Raw genomic sequence first — 20,704 nt, 5'->3', positions numbered from 1 at the left:
ACCTAATAAAAGAAGGAAGTGCACAGTGCGAAGTATAGGGACAAGGCCACTGACTTGTATGACCTGAGTGTGAAGACAAGCCTGTCTCACTGCCATATGAATAGCTTGGGAACATTAGCTGAACTCACTTGTCTTACATGTTTGCCACTGCATTTATTCCATATCTGTAAAGAATGGGTAATGTTTTTCCCCCACAGTTCTGGGGCACTGTGAATGTAATTTGCCACACAAAAACCTAATACTAGATTGTGATATGCTAAAATGATATGGCAATGGAACTATATAAATATCTGAAATTAAAAGAATTCAGTACTTCACCTGAAATTATTCAGAACTTTGAGGTATATTTTCTCCTGTGCTTCATACTTTGTCAGGAATGGAAAATGTTGTTCAACTGTTTGGATTGATTTTTTTCCTCCTTAAATTCATGACTGATTAGTGCTACATTTAAATGTGCATGAAGGAGAATAACAACAAAAAAGAGACTGATCAGTTCAATTATACCACCCACACAGAGAAATAATCTTTTTACGCTAAGAATCTGAAACAATGTTTGAAAAGCAAATAAAACAATCTGTTCACCTTTTACCCATTATGTTCTTGTAGTTTAAGAGATTTTTCTGATTTATTTCAAATCAAGGAATAAAAATAGAGTTAATTTCAGTTTGTCATGAATTGCAGTCTCCAGTGTTTTAAAAACGTATAATACTGTGCTGATTACTCTTTGTTTAAAAGGGTGGTAATCTGTGCATACTATCACAGTTGGAGCCCTTTTCCCACCTGCCAGCTATTTTCTCACTGTGTCTCTGGGCAAGTAGTTTTTTATTTTGCTTTTATCTGATATAAAGAATAAAAAATATAATAATGCGTACCCTGGAAAAGCTCTGCATTACTTTGCCTCTCCCTACATTGTCTGACTGTGCCTTCTACAGAAATGTCTGACCATATTCACCCACCCAATTTTGGTGGTGTATCTGAAGCATCTAAGTTAGGAGCCTATCTGTCTTCCTACATTGGTTTCCAGACTATGCTGTTACCATCTGCAATGGATCATGAGCTATATGTAAAGATTTCACAAGAAGCAACTGAAGAAATCATGTTCTAATATATATTTGGCAAAATTGATGAATTTTATGGAAAAGATAACAAATTAGTTGGAAAACATTTAGGGGTCTGTGAAGCAAGAACAATGTTCATCCTGGTACAGACTTTTCTTTTTTTCTCCAGGAAATAAGCACTACTTAAGATCTGTATCAAACCAACCCCCTTGCTGGAGCTCTCTCTCTCCTTTGAGCATAGACAAGCTTAGGGTGATACAGCTTTTGACGTAACCCAAGAACTAAAGTGTATTCTTTTCCATTGAAGGAAGAATTGAGGGGCCTTGTAAAAACTAATAATACTCAGATACCAGGCTTTTCTTTCATAATTGTCTTTAAATACCTAGAAAAAAGTATTTTTTTTCTTTTCCTCCACCTCCTTCTCTCTTCCAGTCTTCCTGTTTGCAAAGAAAGTGCAATGATTTGTAAAGGAATCCTATTTTGAGTAAGTTATTTCTTCACTAATTCTGGTATTCCAGTCGCTGAGCCCTCCTTCCGACTCAGTCAAGTTACTGGATTTTCAGAAGACAGGTTACTACCAATCCAGACCTAACCTTTTTCAAAGAATGACTGCAATTGCAACATATTTTAGCCTTCCATATCTGTTAAGGATAAAATCTCCCAAATACCATACAGCATGTTTCTGGAAAGCAAAGTCTATTTTAGTTTCACCGAGGAGCCAGTGCACAACTTGGTAAATTGGCAAATCTGTACTTTGGAGACTGTGATAACAGGAGGTGCTGCAGGAGGTTTGGCTGGACTGTAAATGAAACTGCCAACCTAAGGCATGTTCTAGGAAACAGGATCTGTCTTTATTTTGCTGAACTTCAGATTCTTCTTAAAGCTTAAAAAGAACCCCACAATCTTTGCACAGGTTAAAAGTTCACAAATGTTTAACTTTTCTAAAAACGCAGGGAAAAATTAGACAGTATTAAGAGATGATTGATGTTCAAAAGCAAGGGAAGAAAAACCTAATACCTAGCAGTATCCTGGGGGCAGAATGTAGCCAAAATAAATCTTCAGAAGCATTTGTTTAACATTTGGCACTGCTGAAAAGAGTGGATAAATGTGGGCACGATTTACTGTGCTCAGAATTATATTTCGCTCTAACCCATGCTCTTTATTGGAATTCCAGGGTATGCCCGTCTTATGTGTCCTCAGTGACTGAATGTTTTCAGAACGCTCTAAAATGAGATTTTAATGCACCTGTGTTTTCTCCCCCAATAATGGACTATTAAAATTGTATGCAATGCTCTGTTTCTAAGCATTATTGCAAGCTAGCACACGCTTGAATACTCTAGTTTTATACAGCTCTTCTTTTTGTAATTTTCCCTATATGCTAGAAAAAGCTTTTGAGAGGCTAGTAACTCATTTTCAGGGATTACTAGCTGGTATTTAACAATTTAAATCTATGCTGTGACAAGCTATGGAACTGTTTTTCCCATTTATATTTTCCATGTCAAGTGTGCGTCTGCATTATTTTGAAGAGAGAGGAACCAGATTTCCTACCACACACAAGTCTAAAGGAGACTGTTAATGCTATTTATGATCTTGGCGTAGGGATTCATAAACTGAGAACTTCCGTGCTTAACCAAAAGACTGAAAAATATTTTTCTGATTTAAATCTGAGGAAACTCATTAGCTTTGTTTATGCTTTCTTGTTGAGTTGCTGCTGTGCAAAGCACACCCACAAAGAATTTATTTTAAACTAATCTTTGTAACAGAAAGTGTAGGAAGAATGTGCAAGTACATCCCTTAATTTATTACATATGTAAAAATACCATTAAATAAAATTGTTACCCATTCCAATTAACTAAGTATAATTATCGTGAAGGTATAGAGAATTTCCGTTTCGTGAAGCATAAACACAACTTTCATAAATATTAAAAATTAATCGATCTGTAACACTTAATGTAATTATTTCAGGTAAGAAAGTATATCTTCTAGGAGATCCTTCATTTGAAAAACTCTTTGGATCACCAGTCAGTTGTTCCTTAAACAGTTACTGAGAAGTGATAACTTTTTATCATGCTAGTAAATGTCACTTCAGTGTAGTCATTGTGGGAGACTTGTAGTTGTTTTATGAGTATGCGTTCCCTTTCCTCCCCTCTGACTCACTATGCAAAGGAGACGTAGCATAAATGTATTAGCTTCTAAGTCAATGGTGACTACATAGTCCTTGAACAGGCACAGCAGGCTGCCTGGATCCTGCCTTTGCTGAGGTTCGCCAGCATTATGGCCTTCAGACCTCCTACAGAATTTTCTTATAAGTAAACATTATGGGACATTTCAACTGTCAAGGAAAAGGATGTTCACATAAAACTTTAAGACAAAGGCAAAGACACACCGGTGGCATCCTCACCAGGCCACATGTGAGCCTGGTCACATATTACATGTGTAGCAAATCAAATGTTACTACTGCTAATCTGAGCTCACCCAGTCCTTAAAATGAAGTTTGTGGTGTCAGCCTGTGCTCTGCAGTACCAACTGCATTAATTTTGAATGTACAATATGTATAACATTACTTTACCCCCTAATGTCTTCTGGATTTTTTTTTTTTTCTAGTGGTTTGATACACTGGTAACTTTTGAAGTCGTTTAATACTCAACTGGATATATTTAAGCCATATCATCTTTAACTAAGTCTTCAGTTTAGCAGCTGAGCTTTTAAGATTTAGCTACAAACTTCGCATTAATGCTGCTCTTCTTTCAGGTACCTAGTGATGAACTAATAGCGGCTCTGCTCACAGAATCTCGTCCAGTGTCTAGCATTTAGAATCCCTGACTTAACTCAGTGAGTGCTTGCTGACGTTACATGGCTGGGTGCCCCATTAGGGCATCAAAGGGAAAGCGGCTGATGGCCTGGGAGGCAAATATGGCCATGGGCAGGGTGGAGGCAGCCCTGGGAGGCTGGACGTGGGCAGGGAGGGCTGGTGGTACCCTCAGGGCCCTGACAGGCTCACAAAACTGATCAAGGAAATAAAAACATTGCAGGGGAGAGGAGCCCAGAGTTGTTTACTATATGCATAGTCACTACTGCTTCATCAGAGCAGACTTTCAAAGCTCCAGGGAATACTGGACTTGGAAGCATGGTGTTTGGGTAGGTAGAGAGAGGCAGTACCTGTGGCATCACCAACTAGCTCTGTAGGCCAGTGTGTTGGTGTTGATAGCAGTAAAGATAGCAAGGAATGTTTGAATGAAACAGGATTTCACTGGAAATTTCACATTTGTTGAATCCATAAGGAAAAAAATCTTTCCTCAAATTGCTCTTCAAACAGCTTTTTGAAAGAGACTTCTCAAACAATAGCCACTGCATGTTAGATGTTCAGGTCACTACCACAGGTTATCTGAGACTGGAAGCATTAGGAGTCCATCTGTCTTTGGGCTAAGATCCACAGCTGGAAACCTTGAGAGCTCCTATACAAACACAGCTACCAATGTTCCCAGACTTCCTATCAGACAGCTGAAGGCGTGAACCTGTAGAGGCCCCCAGCTTTTCATGGGTTCCTTTCTCGTGCCCATGGGAATTGAGAAGACCTTTGATGGTTTGGCTTAAGCAGCTGGTGGGCAGGCCTTTGGAGGCACAGCTGTTAATAAGTTTATAGGGGTTTCTTTATTGTGTGTGTGTGTTTTGTTTGTTTGTTTTTTAATAATAAAAGTGCTGCAGCATTTGAGGGTGTCCTGGGTTCAGCAGTAGCAGTCATTTTTTTCTCCTTAGTAGCTGGTTCAGCGCTGTGTTTTTGACTCTCAGCCTGGGAACAGCGCTGATAACACCGATGTTTTTAGTTGCTGCTCAGTAATGTTTACTCTGACCAAGGACTTTCTGAACCTCATGCTCTGCCAGGGAGGAGGGGAAGCCAGGAGGAAGCAGAGACAGGACACCTGACCCAAACTAGCCAAAGAGGTATTCCATACCACAGCACATCATGCCCACTATATAAACTGGGGGCAGTTACACAGAAGGGTGAGATCACTGCTCAGTCGGGCTGGGTATCGGTTGACGGGTGGTGAGTGGTTGTACTCTCTTCCCTTGTTATTTCCGTTATCATTATTATTATTGGTGGTAGCAGCAGTGATCTGTGTTATACCTTGGTTACTGGAGTGTTCTTATCTCAACCAGTGGGAGTTACATTCTTTTGATTCTCCTCCCCATCCTTCTGGGAGCTGGGGGAAGAAGGGGGTGGGGGTGGGGGTGGGAGTGAGCGAGTGGCTGCGTGGTTCTGTGTTGCCGGCTGGGCTTAAACCATGACAGAGGTTTTTTTTGGGATGGTGGTGGTGAAGCCAAATGTCAACCGTTTAATATCACAGAGAACCAGAAATTCTCTTAAGTCAGTTTTGGATCATCACTTTTGGGCTTATGTAGCCCAAAGGTCATATGTAGCCACAGACCATGGAAGGTGCCAGTGAAAGAAGGGTAAGTGAGCAAGCATTTGTTAGGTGTTAAACCACCACAGTCCTAGCAACTCAGTTATTTCAGCTCTTGAGCACAGTTACACAAACATGAGCCCACTGAGTTTATAAATCTTTCCCACAAGAATGTAGTTTTTAAACTGTCTACAAGTTTTAGTGTCTGCACAGCTAAACGTGAAGCTTCTTTGCTTTTTTTCTTTTCGTTCACTGCAAGTTATTTCATGGAAAGGAATTGTTCATGCCTCAGGTGTAATTTTGTTTGATATGTTCAGTATTTTTACAAAAGTCTGCACTGGGAAAGTAATATACAGCAAATTGGTCTTCTAGAGAAGCCAAAGAATACTGCACTGCCTATTAAAAGATCTTCCTACTTAAAAGTTGATTATTTTTGTTCTTAAAAAAAATGAGAAACCATTTGGTTAAAAATGAGTAAGGAACCTTTCACAGAACCACTGAATTATTAACGGAAACCTTGACTCTAGACTGTTTTGATGGATAAAACTAATTTATCTCTGTCTCCCTGTGATATTTATATCATCTGTCTAAACAGCATGAATCACATTTCAAATGAAATCAGCTTGTGCCACCTCTGGGGTAACAAACTGGAGCTGCTCCAATTGAGTGTTGCTTTCCTTCATTTTAATCATTCACAATATCTAACTGATTTTTATTACAAATGTTCTGGTTCCACTTTACAGTGAATTTGTATTCATAGCCAAGAGAGGGAAAAGGGGAATGCCACTAATAAGCAATATCTTCCTCCCCCTCACATTTTCTGCCTTTTCAGTGGAGGTAGAGGAAAAGTCAAAATTGTCTTTTATTCTTGAAATATGCATATGTATACATAGACATAACCTTATTTATACTGGTTACACATACACAGTAATAAAACACATAGGTTTATACATATATAAATATGGGGTTTATATGCACTTCAAATAAAAGACTCAAGCTATGAAAGACAATTTGGTGTCAGAACACTGCCCAGTACACAAAGGTACTTAAACCATGTATTACCCTTGGCATGCATTGCATGTAGAAACAGTGAAATTTGAGTGGCAACATTTTGAAATTTTTATGCCTTGTACGTAATTTTTCTTAAACAATGGCCAAAAAAGAATTCAGAATTGGGCATGAAATGAACTGCCAAAAAATTTAATGTAATCAATAATGACTTCTATCGAGTGAGAGCACATTACTTACAGATTGTGTATTCTGATGCAAACTTTAAATGTTTTCTTAAAATATTCTTCTGTGAATGCTAATACGTTTCATCTCCAAATTCAGCAGTAGTACTTTAAAATCAGCTTACTTGCAAAACTTGCACTGGGATATGATTAGAAGGTTTTCAAACTGCTTTTTTGACATTGACTTCAGTGATGGAGAGCACACTAAAGTATTAAGTTCCTTATCTCAACATGAAACAAAGAGGTTATTGATATAAATAATATTGCAGAGTGTTAATAATATAAATAGGCATAATACTTAGTTGATTTATAACCTGAAAAATAAATAACATCAGCAGTCATGCCCTCACACCCATCTCTGGCATATTTTCTATATTTTAATGTGGGTTCTAACCAATTTTTTTATTTTAGAACTCTATTGAATATTTGTTTACTAAAATATTGTGCTAATCAATCCCTGCAACCCATGACACAGCAAGTTCATAGGACTATTATGGTTTTTGCTTTATATACTAAACGGGTTTTCCTTAAGAAGCATATACAGTAGTTTGCTGTTTTGTTCTTTTTTTTCCAATCCATACCTCTGTTGGAGTTATGATTTAACAACATTAATGATGTTTTTGTTGTTAAAGTGCATCCAGTAAAAACTAAGTTGAGATGACTTGTCACCAGTTTTTAAGTCCAAAAGTCCATTTGAGATAGACTTAAAGCAGCGGGAGGAATGCAATCACCAAAAAGAGCTGAGAGGCAAACTGTGTTAAGGACCTTGTGTGCTCGTCACAGTGACTCAGTCACTCAGGCAGCCGAAAGGCCAGTGCTGAATGTTCATATCTGGTATTCTGGGCTACTTCAAGGTCTGGACACCTTAAATAAACACAAATGAAATGGCTTAACAGAAGAACATCTAAGTTCAAAGTTTGGGGATTTTTTAGTATTCTTTTGAGAAAAAAATAAGTTTAAGTTTCTTTTCCTCGCTAAAGGCCTCTGTGCTTACTGTGGTTCTTTGAAAATCTCTGATGCAGTTTTTTATCAGGGCTGTGGTTTGCTGATATGGGTCTTCAGTGACAAGACTGGCTTGAAATGTACGATCATTAGGTGGCAGTTTTCCTTCAAATTTCCCCATCTTTCTTAAGAGCTGTTTCTAAATCCAAATCAGTCCCCTTAACCAATCTATATTTTAGCCTCAGAGTATCAGCATATGGAGAGTAACAAGTGATGAGATGTGAAGCAGGAGCCAGTATTTTTGTGAATTCCTCAGCATTGCTGAACCTAATTTCAGTAAGGGCAGAATCCTTAGGATTTACTGCAAAGGTCTAGAAGACATCTAGTTTTCACTGGAGATAGCAGAACATAAACAACCAAGACCCCCCAGCCTTAAAGGGAAATTAATTTCAAAACCTATTGAAACAGAAAATAAAAATTATGCAAACATTTTTTTATTGCTTTTTTCCCCAGAAACTGCAACTCCAACGATTCTGAAAAAAGGAGACTCAGAGATACGTTCAGCTGAATGCAAGGCATAGTTACTGACAATTTCACAAATGCAGCTAAACTAAATAGGCCATTTTGCTAATCTTATCCTCATGTAATCTGAAATATTTGCACTAGCTTTACATTGGTGTAAGGTTGCAGAATCTGCTTCACTAACTACTGAAAATAAAATCATGCAGTTGGAAAGAACTGTTAAAAACATCTTCACTATGCTGGTCTAGGTTGATAGTGAAGAACAATATTTCATTCTTTTTACTTTCCCAAAATTTTCAACTCTTACAACTCAATCACTGTTCCTATCCATCATACTGTTTTAAAGTGGGAATCCATAACAAGTTCTTCATATTTCTTCACCTATTTCATGAAGTGTTTTTTAGATTTGAAAAGCACTTCATGAATCACTCTGTGGCTGCTAAAAATGAATAGTAATGAGCCCAATTCAATTATCATGCCAGCTGCTGATTTCCTTCTGATGGCTGACTTTATGCTATAGAGAAGAATCCTTATGCTAAACCTCACCTGCCTGTAGCAAATAGATTCCATTACAAGTTTAAAATGAAAATTGCCATCAATTGTATTCTTACATAGAATAATTGGGCTTTAGCTATCAAAAATATGTGACAGCAAGGACATCTGAGTGTATTTTAATGCCTGGTCAAACAGCCTGGATCTTTGTACTCCAATGAGAGACTTTTTTTGTAGTGAGAATTACTGTGCTATAACTAGTGCTGCACAACCACATAAATAGATATTCTACAAAAGGCAGTATCTCCAATAGTGTTGGCTTAATGAACCAGTGATTTAAGAGCTTGGTCTTTGCAGTTTAACAAGCCCATGATTATAGTTTTACAATTGCCCCTAGTCAAGGAGCGTTCTTTTCATCTTACAGAGAAAAGGGGTAAATATAACTTGAAAGACACTATATTGCCTCATTGTTTTGGGGATTTTTTTATTTATTTGGTTGGTTTTAAAAGTAGCTGTCTCTAACCAAACAACATCTAAAAGCTCTCAAACACCAAGAAATTTGTCCTTAACAAAATCTCTATGACAATGTTAATTATCATTACTGGCTTTATGAAAAGGCAACTTATGCTCCTATCTTGGAGCCCTGGTGATGTTGTCCTGTGCCAGAGGTTATCTAGAAAATGAAAGATCCAAGAGTTGAACTCAGTCACCTTTCTTTCAATTCAAGGCCTTAGCCTCAAGGTAATTTTTTTCCTAATTTTTCTTTTCTGCTAAGTGTTTCTAAGTAGTCTGCATTTTTGTGCCCCACCAGAACTCAGTCAAAAAGATAATCACAGCTCATAGCCATGCATACATTCACACATGCTCTTAGGTGGCAAAAGCAAGGTAGTTAACAAAACAAGTCATCTGTTTTGACTGTTTGCATTGCCTATGGAAAGTATAACAACTAGGATGTAGCAGACCTTTCAGCCATAATGGGCATCAGTATGATATAAAAAAATCTCAACAAAAACTGGTACAACAGTGGGGAGGATCTTATCCAGTGGAAGACACAGAAATAGCAATAACACTGCTGAATTCTACAGTTTCTGTAGGTATAAAGAAATGAAAGCAATGTTCAAATTTGTTTCCCAGTTAACCCAATAATTATGCAAAGTAGTTGTTCTCATAAACTAATGGCATTCAACCTAGAAATAAGCTGATATCCTTCTCCATTTTTATTCAAAATGTGTCAGAATATTTAAAACCTGCCATAGATTATTGTAAGTGAAGCAAAAGAAAATGAACAAACCATTTTTTTTTTTTGCACACATACAAGCCTAGTGATACATCAAACTCCAAATTCCCACCAGTTAAGTTTGTGTGTCCTGTTTAATCATTGTATGCTTCCCAGTAGTTTAAAGAAGAAAGAAAGCCAACCTCAGAGGACTATTCAGCCCACACAGGACCTGACTCACCCTATAGAAGTGACTGTCTCTTATGATGGATTACAGCTGGATTCCAGTAAAATCAGGCTTCCAAATTGTGCCTTGAATACGTATGGCTCAGATGTGGATTCAGAACTTGTCAGAGATCTTACTTTTGTGTCTTTGCTCTTGGACCTATAGTTATGCAAACACGTAGTAGGAAAACATTTTTAGAATGCACTTAGAATGCAGTTAAGAGCCTAAGAGTTGCGTAGAGACCTCATAGCAGCCTTCCAATGTCTGAAGGGGGGCTATGGGGTTGCTGGAAAGGCACTCTTCATCAGGGACTGTAGTGATAGGACAAGGTTTAAACTTAAATGGGAGAAGTTAGGGTTAGATATTAGGAAGAAGTTCTTTACTCTGAGGGTCATGAGGCACTGGAATAGGTTGCCCAAAGAAGTAAATGCTCCATCCCTGGCAGTGTTCAAGGCCAGGCTGGACAGTCTTGGGTGACATGGTTTAGTGTGTGGTGTCTTTGCCCATGGCAGGGGGGTTGGAACTAGATGATGTAAAGGTCCTTTCCAACCCAAATCATTTTATAATTCTATGAAAGGCATGTGATCAGATCCAAATGATTGAGGTTTAAATTACATCTTTCAGCTCACATGTTTTAATTCCTAACCTATTGCAATGTTGCAAGTGGCTAAAATTCTACAGGTGTTTTCCCTCGAAAAATTGACTAATTCTTCCAAGGTTTAGAGGCCCAATGGTAATTTTCCAGCATAAACTGGACCCATGCCCATTTTACACTGTGTCTAACATTTCAAAATGCATTTTCTGTCCCTGCTGGCATGTATTGAACAGGTACACCTCAGGCTTTTTCAGCTAAAGGCTTAGTCACACCATCTTTCCAAGGCTGACATGAATATACACTCAGGCTCTTCTTTTTCTTTCTATCTGGGGAGGCCTTAGCCTATGGTGTCCTTTCCTTGTCCTTGGTGTGTGATCCTATGTTTTGTATTTCAAGATTCAATTCACTTTTATTGCCTCAGTCCTTCAGATTCTCAGTCCAGTTCATTCTGTATGATTTTCCATCTTCACCTTTCTACTGAGGGCTTATGGGTTTGTGTCATTGACCAATGATGTTAGCACACTCTGAATTTTAGTATCAGTATCAGTCAAAAACACTTTTGGTCCCAAACCCATCCTTTGAAACATCACCAGTAATCTATCAGAGTAAAATTCCTTTTGGTCCTAATGTTTCCTTCTCTTAAACGAAGTTGTGATTTTATTTTTCTTTCCTGAGTGGCATTGTGTCCAATACATAAGATCTTATCAGCTACATTTCCTGTGTTCCTTTTCTTAAAATAGCAGTTACCTATAAAGAGAGATGCTAGGTTAATCTGGCATAATGATAGTCTATTTTGGGATAAATCTGTTACTTATTACATTTTTCATTTTTCATTACCTCAGTGTCTCTAGCTGTGCAATGCTTCATAATTTGTTTCAAGCCCTTGCACAGCTCATGAGCTTACAGTCACTTGTTTTGATATTGTCTGGATCATAGACATCAATTTTTTCTTAAAAGAAAAAAACATTAGTTTTGTTATTTTTCAGACATTTGATTGCCAGTCTGATGTATTCATTAAAATACTTTGTTATTAAACTGACCTTTCATGTGTGAATATTGTAAGTACTCTTGAGTGGAGATTATGGGGTCTTGCCCTTCTGGTCTAGACACTTCCTTAAAAAGAGTTTTATATCTTTGTTTTGTTCTCATCTTAGATGAGTAATTTTCATTTCCACAGAGTGTATCATTAGCCACACTGCATTTGCTGCTGTAGTCAACATCCCCATATTAATTTTGTTTTGGACTGTCTGTAAATTATCTTTAATCTTAACTGCATTTTGCTGCTTGGTGAAGCCACTCTTTTTCCTATTTTCTTTTTATTTGGATGATGAAAGTACATTTTAGTACTTGCATTTTTGCAAGATCTGACCCTGCCTAACATTTTCTGTTCTTGCTTTCTCCATCTATTTTCTGACATCTGACAGTTTTCCTCGCATATTAGTTTAATTTTCCACCCTACAAGCTTTCTGCATACGCCAGATATACTGTCTGAGGTGACTGCTCATCTAGTTAGAAATGGAGTGCTCTGTTATAAAAGGTTCTTCCATGTGTTTGAAGCTGCAAGTTTTTCACAGCCCACAGCCACAGACTTTTTCTTGAAGGAATTCTAATACTTCTTTGAGTCCAGCAATTTTAAGACTCAGTTGTTTTCTGATTTTCTTATTTTCTGTTTTTTTTTAAGGTAAAAATCTGGTTTATTTATGGTAGCATTTATTCATTTTGCAGCCATTTAAAAAAAATGATGAATGTGTCATCATTTACACTGAGATAGCTCTCTTGCTGAACTACTTAGTAGGGTCTTGTAGCTCACTTTTTTTGTGTTATGTGTCACATCCTCAGATAACTGCATCTAACCCTCATTGGTAGAATTGATTTTCTGTGAAGTTACAGTATCACCTCACAGTTCTCACAGTGCTCTTTACTCTTTATTTACTATTTCATAATATTATTTGCTTTCTAAATCATGCAGAAATGAATATATAATAAAAGGCATCCTACACAAACCTATCTGAAAGGAATCCAAAACCTTTTGTACCCTCTCTAATTTGCTTACAGCTTATCAGATACTTGGTTTACAGTTCATCACATCACTATTTTTGCCATGAAGAAGACCATAACATTGATGCATGTCAATGTGAGAGATAAGCAAGAAGAGATTACTATGTCAAACTGACATGCAGTTCTACTGCATTATCTACATGACAGTGAAGATACAGTGAGTTATACAAGCTAATGCAGGCAGTTTTATGGCTTTCTACACTCCAATATAGTCTTACACAAATTTTGGGGGAGAATATTCCTGTTTCTTTAAGATTAAAAAGCAATTTAACCAGTTGGCAAAATTAGGACATTTTAAGAGCATGATTAAGGTCAAAATTATTCATACAATCTTTCAAATTCATAATAATTAAGTTCCTTATAGTTGCTTTCAGTTTCATGCAGGAGATCTTCCATTGTTTCTCTCAGATTAATTTAATTTTTTTTTTGTATTTTCTTGTTAAATAAAGCCAAAAACCTGCTCTGTATGACTAGTCTCATGGAAGTCTTTTTTTCATTTTCTTTAAGCAGGCTGTGTGAATCTTAAGTAAAATTATTTTTTTCCTCTGTGCACCATATGTTAGATTAGTGGATCTCTAACTGAGAGAGGTTACTGCTGCTAGACCACCAGTACTAAACAGGAGTTCTTCTGCCTTATTCTGTCATTTAGAATGGGAATATCAGTCCTCCTTTTATAAGAGCATCCTTTCTTCACTAGCAAGCATCAAACTGTTATATCACAAAAGTGCCTAACATAAAGAATGCAAAGTTATTGTGTTAATAATAGTAAATTCCTTTCTTGAAAGGAAGGAAAACAGGGAGATTGTTATGCTTTGTCTTTAGGTATTTTAGCTACCATTTTCTGGAATGGCTTATGCTGTTGCCTTCACTGAAGCAGAGTAATGGCAAGATTAGGTTTTTATTATATATTTTATATCCGACATTTTTCATTAGTTTTGGTGTTTTTATAATTGTCCATTACCACCAGAGTTATTCAGCAATTTTTAAGGTGGAAACTCCTGTTTTAAAACACAAACTAACAAGATTCTGCCATATAGTTTTGAACTACTTTTTTGTCAGCCGAAGAATTTTATCTTGTCTTATGCCCATCTTGGAAGGCAAACAAAATTTTACTGAGCAGCATAAGATACTCTTTTTTCTCATTAAAATTTTCTATTTACAATGTTATTTTAATTCCTTCTTGTTGGCATCAGATTGGGCTTGTATTTTCAGGCAGTTGACTCTATCTGCAGGCAGCAGATTCATTTAAAATAAACTGCAATAAGATTTTATTTTTGAGATCTAGTGACTGGAAGGGAATCTTCTGTCAATCAGACATACATTCAAGTGTTATTTTTTTATTAAATATTCTATTTTAAAATATTTGTATTTGGTTTCACATTTGCTAACTAAAATTGTGAAGGAATGCTAAAGAATTATGTGATAGAAATTTTCACCTGGCATTTAGTGTGGAACATGATACTTAATGTGCAACATAAATAGTGTAAATTGTCAATTCATTTGCATATTTGGGTATTTTTCGAGAAAGCTAAAGAAGTTTTATAAACAAACTTTCCTTACTTTTATCAGTCTTGATGTTATTAGGTATATCACAATTTTTAAGCAATGAGTTATTGAAATGATAGAAGGCTAGCATGACATCACCTAATAGATTGAGGGAGCTGCATTCTTCTTTAAGATATTTTACACTTAGCAAATAATCATAAGCAAATATAGTCCCACGAGTATCAATATACACTACATTGCCAATATTGTCTCAATGTTTAAAGGCAAAATTCAGTTTTGCAGCGGCAGCAAGGTAGACTTTAAGTGGATGGGAGAAGGCTGGAAGACCAGTAGCCAGGGGAGGGTCTGGGCAAAAGGATTTACACCTCTCAGTAGAGGAAGGAGCTGCAGCTGCTGCTGCATGAGGAAATTACTGCTTGCTGCTATAGCTGTCCCTCTCCTCACTCCTTTTCAGGGTTTGTACCATAATCTTAATCCAGAGTCCTCAGTCTGCAGATTCTAGCTGTTCTTTTCCTACAGTTGGTCAAGGAGGTGAATAGAATCTCTGTGCATGGAGTTTTGTTGTGTTAATGATAGTAAACAGTAGACAAATACGCAAGTGAGAAAGAGCTGAAAGTAGTAAGAAAGCCCATTGTCCATAGAGGATGATTTAGTTCTGTAATCTTTCATAAAATAAAAATACATACATATCTATCAAAATTACATACATTAGATTTCAAACTCATGGTGATTCCAGGTGTCTCCTCATATTTAAGATCATATATATTCATTTCTATTTTTAATTGCATATGAACTACGTTAATCATGTTCATTTAAAACTATAATTGATGGAATCTATTTTAAAAGATGGATTAGAAAATATAAGGACTTGACACACTCTTTCCATTGCTAGGCCATGGGAAGTGCGACTGTGGGAAGTGCAAATGTGATGAAGGCTGGTATGGTGAAGCTTGTCAGTATCCAACTACTTGCAATCTTACACGGAAGAAAAGTAATGAAATGTGCAAGAATTCTCAAGATATCATCTGTTCTGGTGCAGGTAAGAGGTCTTTTGTTGCTTTTGATGGCTTAATGCTCTCCCTGTGTTATTTTGAGAATCACTGTAATTTCTAATTAGGAGTTTTATAGACTGTGTTTCAATAGACTAAGATATAACTGTATGTGTACTAAAATGCTTAATTTTCATATAGGCCTGTTCCCGTGCGTACGATGTGTACTGATTCAGAATGCCTACTTTAGTACCCTGGTTTATCCATGGCTATTTTATGTTGATGAAACTATAGCTGCTTCATGCATTTTGCCCATCAAAAGGTTATAGTACAGGCATTAACACAGAAATGGCAGAAATGGCATTTGCATACACTTTCCCAGGACATTTTTAAGCTGTAAAATGATTATTAAAAACTGTTGTGGAAGATCTGCTGAATCATTTTAATGAAGTATTTCCATCTTCACTTGTCTGATTTGTTATCTCTCTGTTCTCTAAACACCTAAACGTCACCTAAATTCTCAAAAATAAGCATGGTTCATTGTGGTCAAAGTACTTACATAAATAAATTTAAAGTACTTAAACAAGAATGTTAAGACCTGTTTTTCCTCTTTCTTTCCTCTGCTAGAAGTGCCCCCATTCTAACAACTGCTAAGAGAGGAGTGTTTGTGAGGTCAGGAGATGAGTAAATGCTTTTGGTTTTGCTGGTATTAAACAGGACATGAATTCCAATGAGACTGACTAGGGAGTTTGAGGTAACTTTGATGAGCTGTAGCCGTAGATATTTTGTCTTGAAGGGATTGCCTTTCAATGGACTGCTGACATTGCCTTTGGGGTCTGAACTCTGTTTAACTGCCGGTAAAGATGGGGAGGGATTATATGAGTTGCTGAAAAAACAGTCTTCACTGTCACACAGATAAACATTTATTGTAATTCTTTTTATAAACCAATCAAGATCCACCTAAAATGTATCTTTTCTGACTCTACTGCTCCTAATCATTTGTCAGAGCAACTAGGGCATCCTACCTAAACTGCGATTCTCTATATTCTCTATTTTTTTCTGACTGTGTAAGTTCTTAATATGTTTATTTATGACTATTATATGTTATCACGCATTATGTTTCAAACTGAAAAATATACAGAAGTATATTTACAGCTAAGATTGGGCTTTCTGTTGATATGGATTGTTTCTGTGTCTGTCTTTATTTATCTGGATGATCTTCAGATTTCAGCCTTCTCGAAAACAAAATGCATACCATCTCTGATGGACTAATGAGACTTTTCATAAACTGCTGTCATTGAGTAATGTCTTAAATATTTCCAGGTACATGTCACTGTGGCAGGTGTAAATGTGCAAACTCAGAAGGAAACGGACTGGTCTATGGTAAATTTTGTGAATGTGATGACAGAGAATGCATAGATGATGAGACAGAAGAGATTTGTACAGGTATGTATTTTAGTGAGTACAAGAAGGGTGGTGAAGATGAATACATGCTGTTATAAAATCATTTAATTGTGTAGACCTATGACTTAAAATACTTGCAAGAATTTAGCTTGCAAATTGTAAGTGGGAATTTCAGGTGCAGAAATGAGCTAAAGTAGGAGGTTAAAGAATGAAGAAATCCTGTGACATCTTCCGCTTTTTGGAGGAACTGCAAAAAGGATTTTACAATGTAATTCACTAAGGTAATTTGCTTAGTGTGTTTGTCTTTGGTAGACTATAAGAAGTGTTAATGCTTTGTAGCACAGATGAGAGCAAGATGGAGGACAGAAAGAAAAATGAAAGAAAAAAAAGAAAATTAGATTACTAGCAGTTTTGTCAAGGAAGCTAAAATTTAAAAGAACAGGAATAAATATGGATGAAAACTCAGGAGCAATTCAGGAGACAAAAAGGGGAAAGAATGAATGAAGAAAAATTTGAAATGTGATAGCAGAGGCAAAATAATAAGATGGAGTGAAATCTGCTGATAGATAGAAAAGCAACCAAAATTTAAACTATGCTTTCATTTCATTGTAAGATAGGAACCTGGAAATAATACTGTGCAATGCACACCACTTATGGCTTTATAAATATTGTTGCTGATATTACTAGGGAGGCTTGTCCTTAAGATGGAAGTTGTTACAGATATTTTTCAAGCTATACACAAACATACTGTGCCTGTATGCACACGGGATGGTTCAGAACTGCTCTTAGACTATTCATACTCTGATAATAGTACTTGCTCTGTGTGTGTATGTATATATAGAGAGAGTACGTGTGTAAAATAGCTTTACCTATCTTTATTCATACACAGAGAACAAAATAAAGTCTATATATTTTAGTGACTCTGAAGGCAAAAAGAACTTTTTTGTTTCATAGGATTAACAAAGTGAGGGTTAACAAAATGGTTCTCTGAAGTCCAAATCCAGAAGTAGAGTACAATATTTCCACTAATTGCCTAAAATAAAATGAGTGTAAGGTAATAATTTTTATGTTCGAATTATGCCATATATATTTATTTGCTTACAACTGTTGCATAAGTTATCAAATATGGTAAAAGTTCACCGTTTATTTAGTTCCAGTAAATTCTCCTTCTGCTGTTTTTGTCAGGTTCTTTTTTCCTCCCACACCTGTGTGGATGCTGGTTTATATTGTTAGGTATTTCTTAGCTCTTATTTCCCTTTGTTTCATCCATTGGTACCACATTCCAAAACAGACCAGATGCATCTTTGTAAAAAACTAGGGGTTTTATGTATGCAGATAACGAAGTATCCTGATGCAACAGGACAAAAATGATGCTAGGTTCAAGTCTCTAAGGGCTGTGATTCATTAGTACAAAAGCCCTGATACCTTATTGAAGGTTTGGAGCATTTTAAAGAAAATGTAAACTAATGGTGTGTCTTCTTGGTTAGGTTGTTGTAAGCTGAAAAGCTCATACACATAGGCTGCGAGTGTTAGATTTTGCTTTGCTTTCTAGCAAATCTCTACAGGACACTGTCCCACACAACATCCTTGTCTCTAAATTGGAGAGACATCAATTTGATAGGTGGACCACTCAGTGGATAAAGAACTGGCTGGATGGCTGCACACAAAGAGTTGTGGTCAATGGCTCAATGTCCAGCTGGGGACCAGTAACGAGTGGTGTCCCTCAGGGATCGGTGTTGCGACTGGTCTTGTTCAACATCTTTGTCGCTGACATGGACAGTGGGATTGAGTGTGCCCTCAGCAAGTTTGCTGATGACACTAAGCTGTGTGGTTCAGTTGATAACGCTGGAGGAAAGGAATCCCATTTAGAGGGACCCCGACACACTTGTGAGGTGGGCTGATGCCAACCTTATGAAGTTCAACCATGACAAGTGCAAGGTCCTACACCTGGGTCGGAGCAATCCCAGGCATGGCTACAGGTTGGGCAAAGAAGAGATTCAGAGCAGCCCTGCGGAGAAATACTTGGGGGTGTTGGTCAATGAGAAAATGAACATGAGCCAACTTCAGTGTGTGCTCGCAGCCCAGAAAGCCAACCGTATCCTGGGCTGCATCAAAAGGAGCGTGACCAGCAGGTCGAAGGAGGTGATCCTGCCCCTCTGCTCTGCTCTCCTGAGACCTCACCTGCAGTATTGTGTGCAGTTCTGGTGTCCTCAACATAAAAAGGACATGGAACTGCTGGAACAAGTCCAGAGGAGGGCCACGAGGATGATCAGGGGACTGGAGCACCTCCCGTATGAAGACAGGCTGAGAAAGTCGGGGCTGTTCAGCCTGGAGAAGAGAAGGTTGCGTGGGGACCTCATAGCAGCCTCTCAGTATCTGAAGGGGGCCTACAAGGATGCTGGGGAGGGACTCTTCATTAGGGACTGTAGTGACAAGACAAGGGGTAATCGGTTAAAACTTAAACAGGGGAAGTTTAGATTAGATGTAAGGAAGAAATTCTTTCCTGTTAGGGTGGTGAGGCACTGGAATGGGTCTCCCAGGGAAGCTGTGAATGCTCCACCTCTGGCCGTGTTCAAGACCAGGTTGGACAGAGCCTTGGGTGACATGGTTTAGTGTGAGGTGTCCCTGCCCATGGCAGGGGTGTTGGAACTTGATGATCTTAAGGTCCTTTCTAACCCTAACTATTCTATGATTCTATAACCATGTGTATTAACAAGGTCATGTGATAGGACAAGGGGTAATGACTTTAAACTGAAAGAGGGTAGATTTAGATTAGGCATTAGGAAGAAGTTCTTTACTGTGAGGGTGGTGAGACACTGGCATAGGTTACCCTGTGGATGCCCTATCCCTGCAAATGTTCAATGCCAGGTTGGACATGGCTTTGAGTAGCCTGGTCGAGTGGAAATTGTCCCTGCCCATGGCAGGGGAGTTGGAACTAGGTGAACTTTTGAGGTCCCTTCCATCCCAAACCATTCTATGATTCTATGATCCCACATTGGACCAAGCCTTATACAGAAAAAATGGACACCACATGAATTGAAGGTCAAAGGAATATAATTTCATCACAGAAAAAGAAGACCCCACATGCCTATCTGGTTATTGCTTTTCTCTCCCCTCCACATGCTGCCTTTAATACCATCTCTCCTTCCACAGAGTTCCCACCACAGGAAACACTTAGTTTTATTTATGAAGTAAAAAGAAACAGCGCTCAAACCCGGTTCTCCTTAGGTAGCATTGGCCCCGGGATACTCTCTGTGTCCACAGACAGGGTGAGCCTTATCAGTGCAATCAGTTCCTGTTGTACTTTCCCAGTTTGTGTAGCACCCATTTAGTTGCTACATACCCTTGATTGCCCTTGAAGGTATAGATGGGTCTTCAAAGAAAGAGAATTCAGGAGTATCAAGCTAATGAAAAAACAAAAGCTTCTATTTACACACGTTTTCTAAAGGCTGCAGCTGTGAGCTGTGTTTTTATCCTGGAAAAGCATACAGTGCTGTGCTGAGATATGGATGTATTTTAATCTTTGCACAAGGGGAGTGCATTTTTTAAGTAAATCAATTATTAGGTAAGGCAGTGTTACAAAAATGTATCAAGGTTTTCTAGTCTCAGATTTTTATCAGTCAGTTGACTGCATCACTTTTTGTTTGAGATTACATAAACTTTGGAATCAAGTTGCAGTTTATTTTTAATAAAATATCATGGTTTCTAGGAAATTAAATTCTGACATTGATAATTTTTATCCAAGGCACTTTGTTTTTCTTTCTCTAATGGAGTGATTTTGTCTTCAGTCAAGAGCAAGAGGTAGAAAATTATATCATTTAATTCATAATTATTTGAGGACTACACAAGAGTGAGTAAAGATTGAAGTAGTGATATTTTAATCTGCAAAAACTGCCAGTGGATCAAGTTAATTTGCTTCTTCAGGTTTTTTCCTTTTATTTCTTATCCCTTCTTAAAGAACATCCCTTTAGTAAAAAACATTATTTTAGACTTTGTTTTTTATTTATCTAAGTAATTTTATCTTCTGTTATATTTTGACATGTGACCAAAAATTGTAATGA

General features: G+C 37.4%; 1 protein-coding gene across 2 annotated transcripts in view; it reads left to right on the top strand.

Moving 5' to 3' along the window:
* Positions 1 to 20,704, top strand: part of ITGBL1 (integrin subunit beta like 1) — a 135,417-nt gene that overhangs the window by 44,967 nt on the left and 69,746 nt on the right. For both annotated transcript variants that reach the window (XM_065677982.1, XM_065677981.1), the window contains exons 3-4: positions 15,143 to 15,289; positions 16,563 to 16,685. In XM_065677982.1, the coding sequence (XP_065534054.1) occupies positions 15,143 to 15,289; positions 16,563 to 16,685 (270 nt within the window). The remainder of the gene's footprint in view (positions 1 to 15,142; positions 15,290 to 16,562; positions 16,686 to 20,704) is intronic.

Source organism: Lathamus discolor, chromosome 4, assembly GCF_037157495.1.
Source record: "Lathamus discolor isolate bLatDis1 chromosome 4, bLatDis1.hap1, whole genome shotgun sequence".
NCBI lineage: Eukaryota > Metazoa > Chordata > Aves > Psittaciformes > Psittacidae > Lathamus > Lathamus discolor.
The sequence above is the reverse complement of the archived record's forward strand: the minus strand, read 5'-3'. Positions and strand labels throughout refer to the sequence as shown.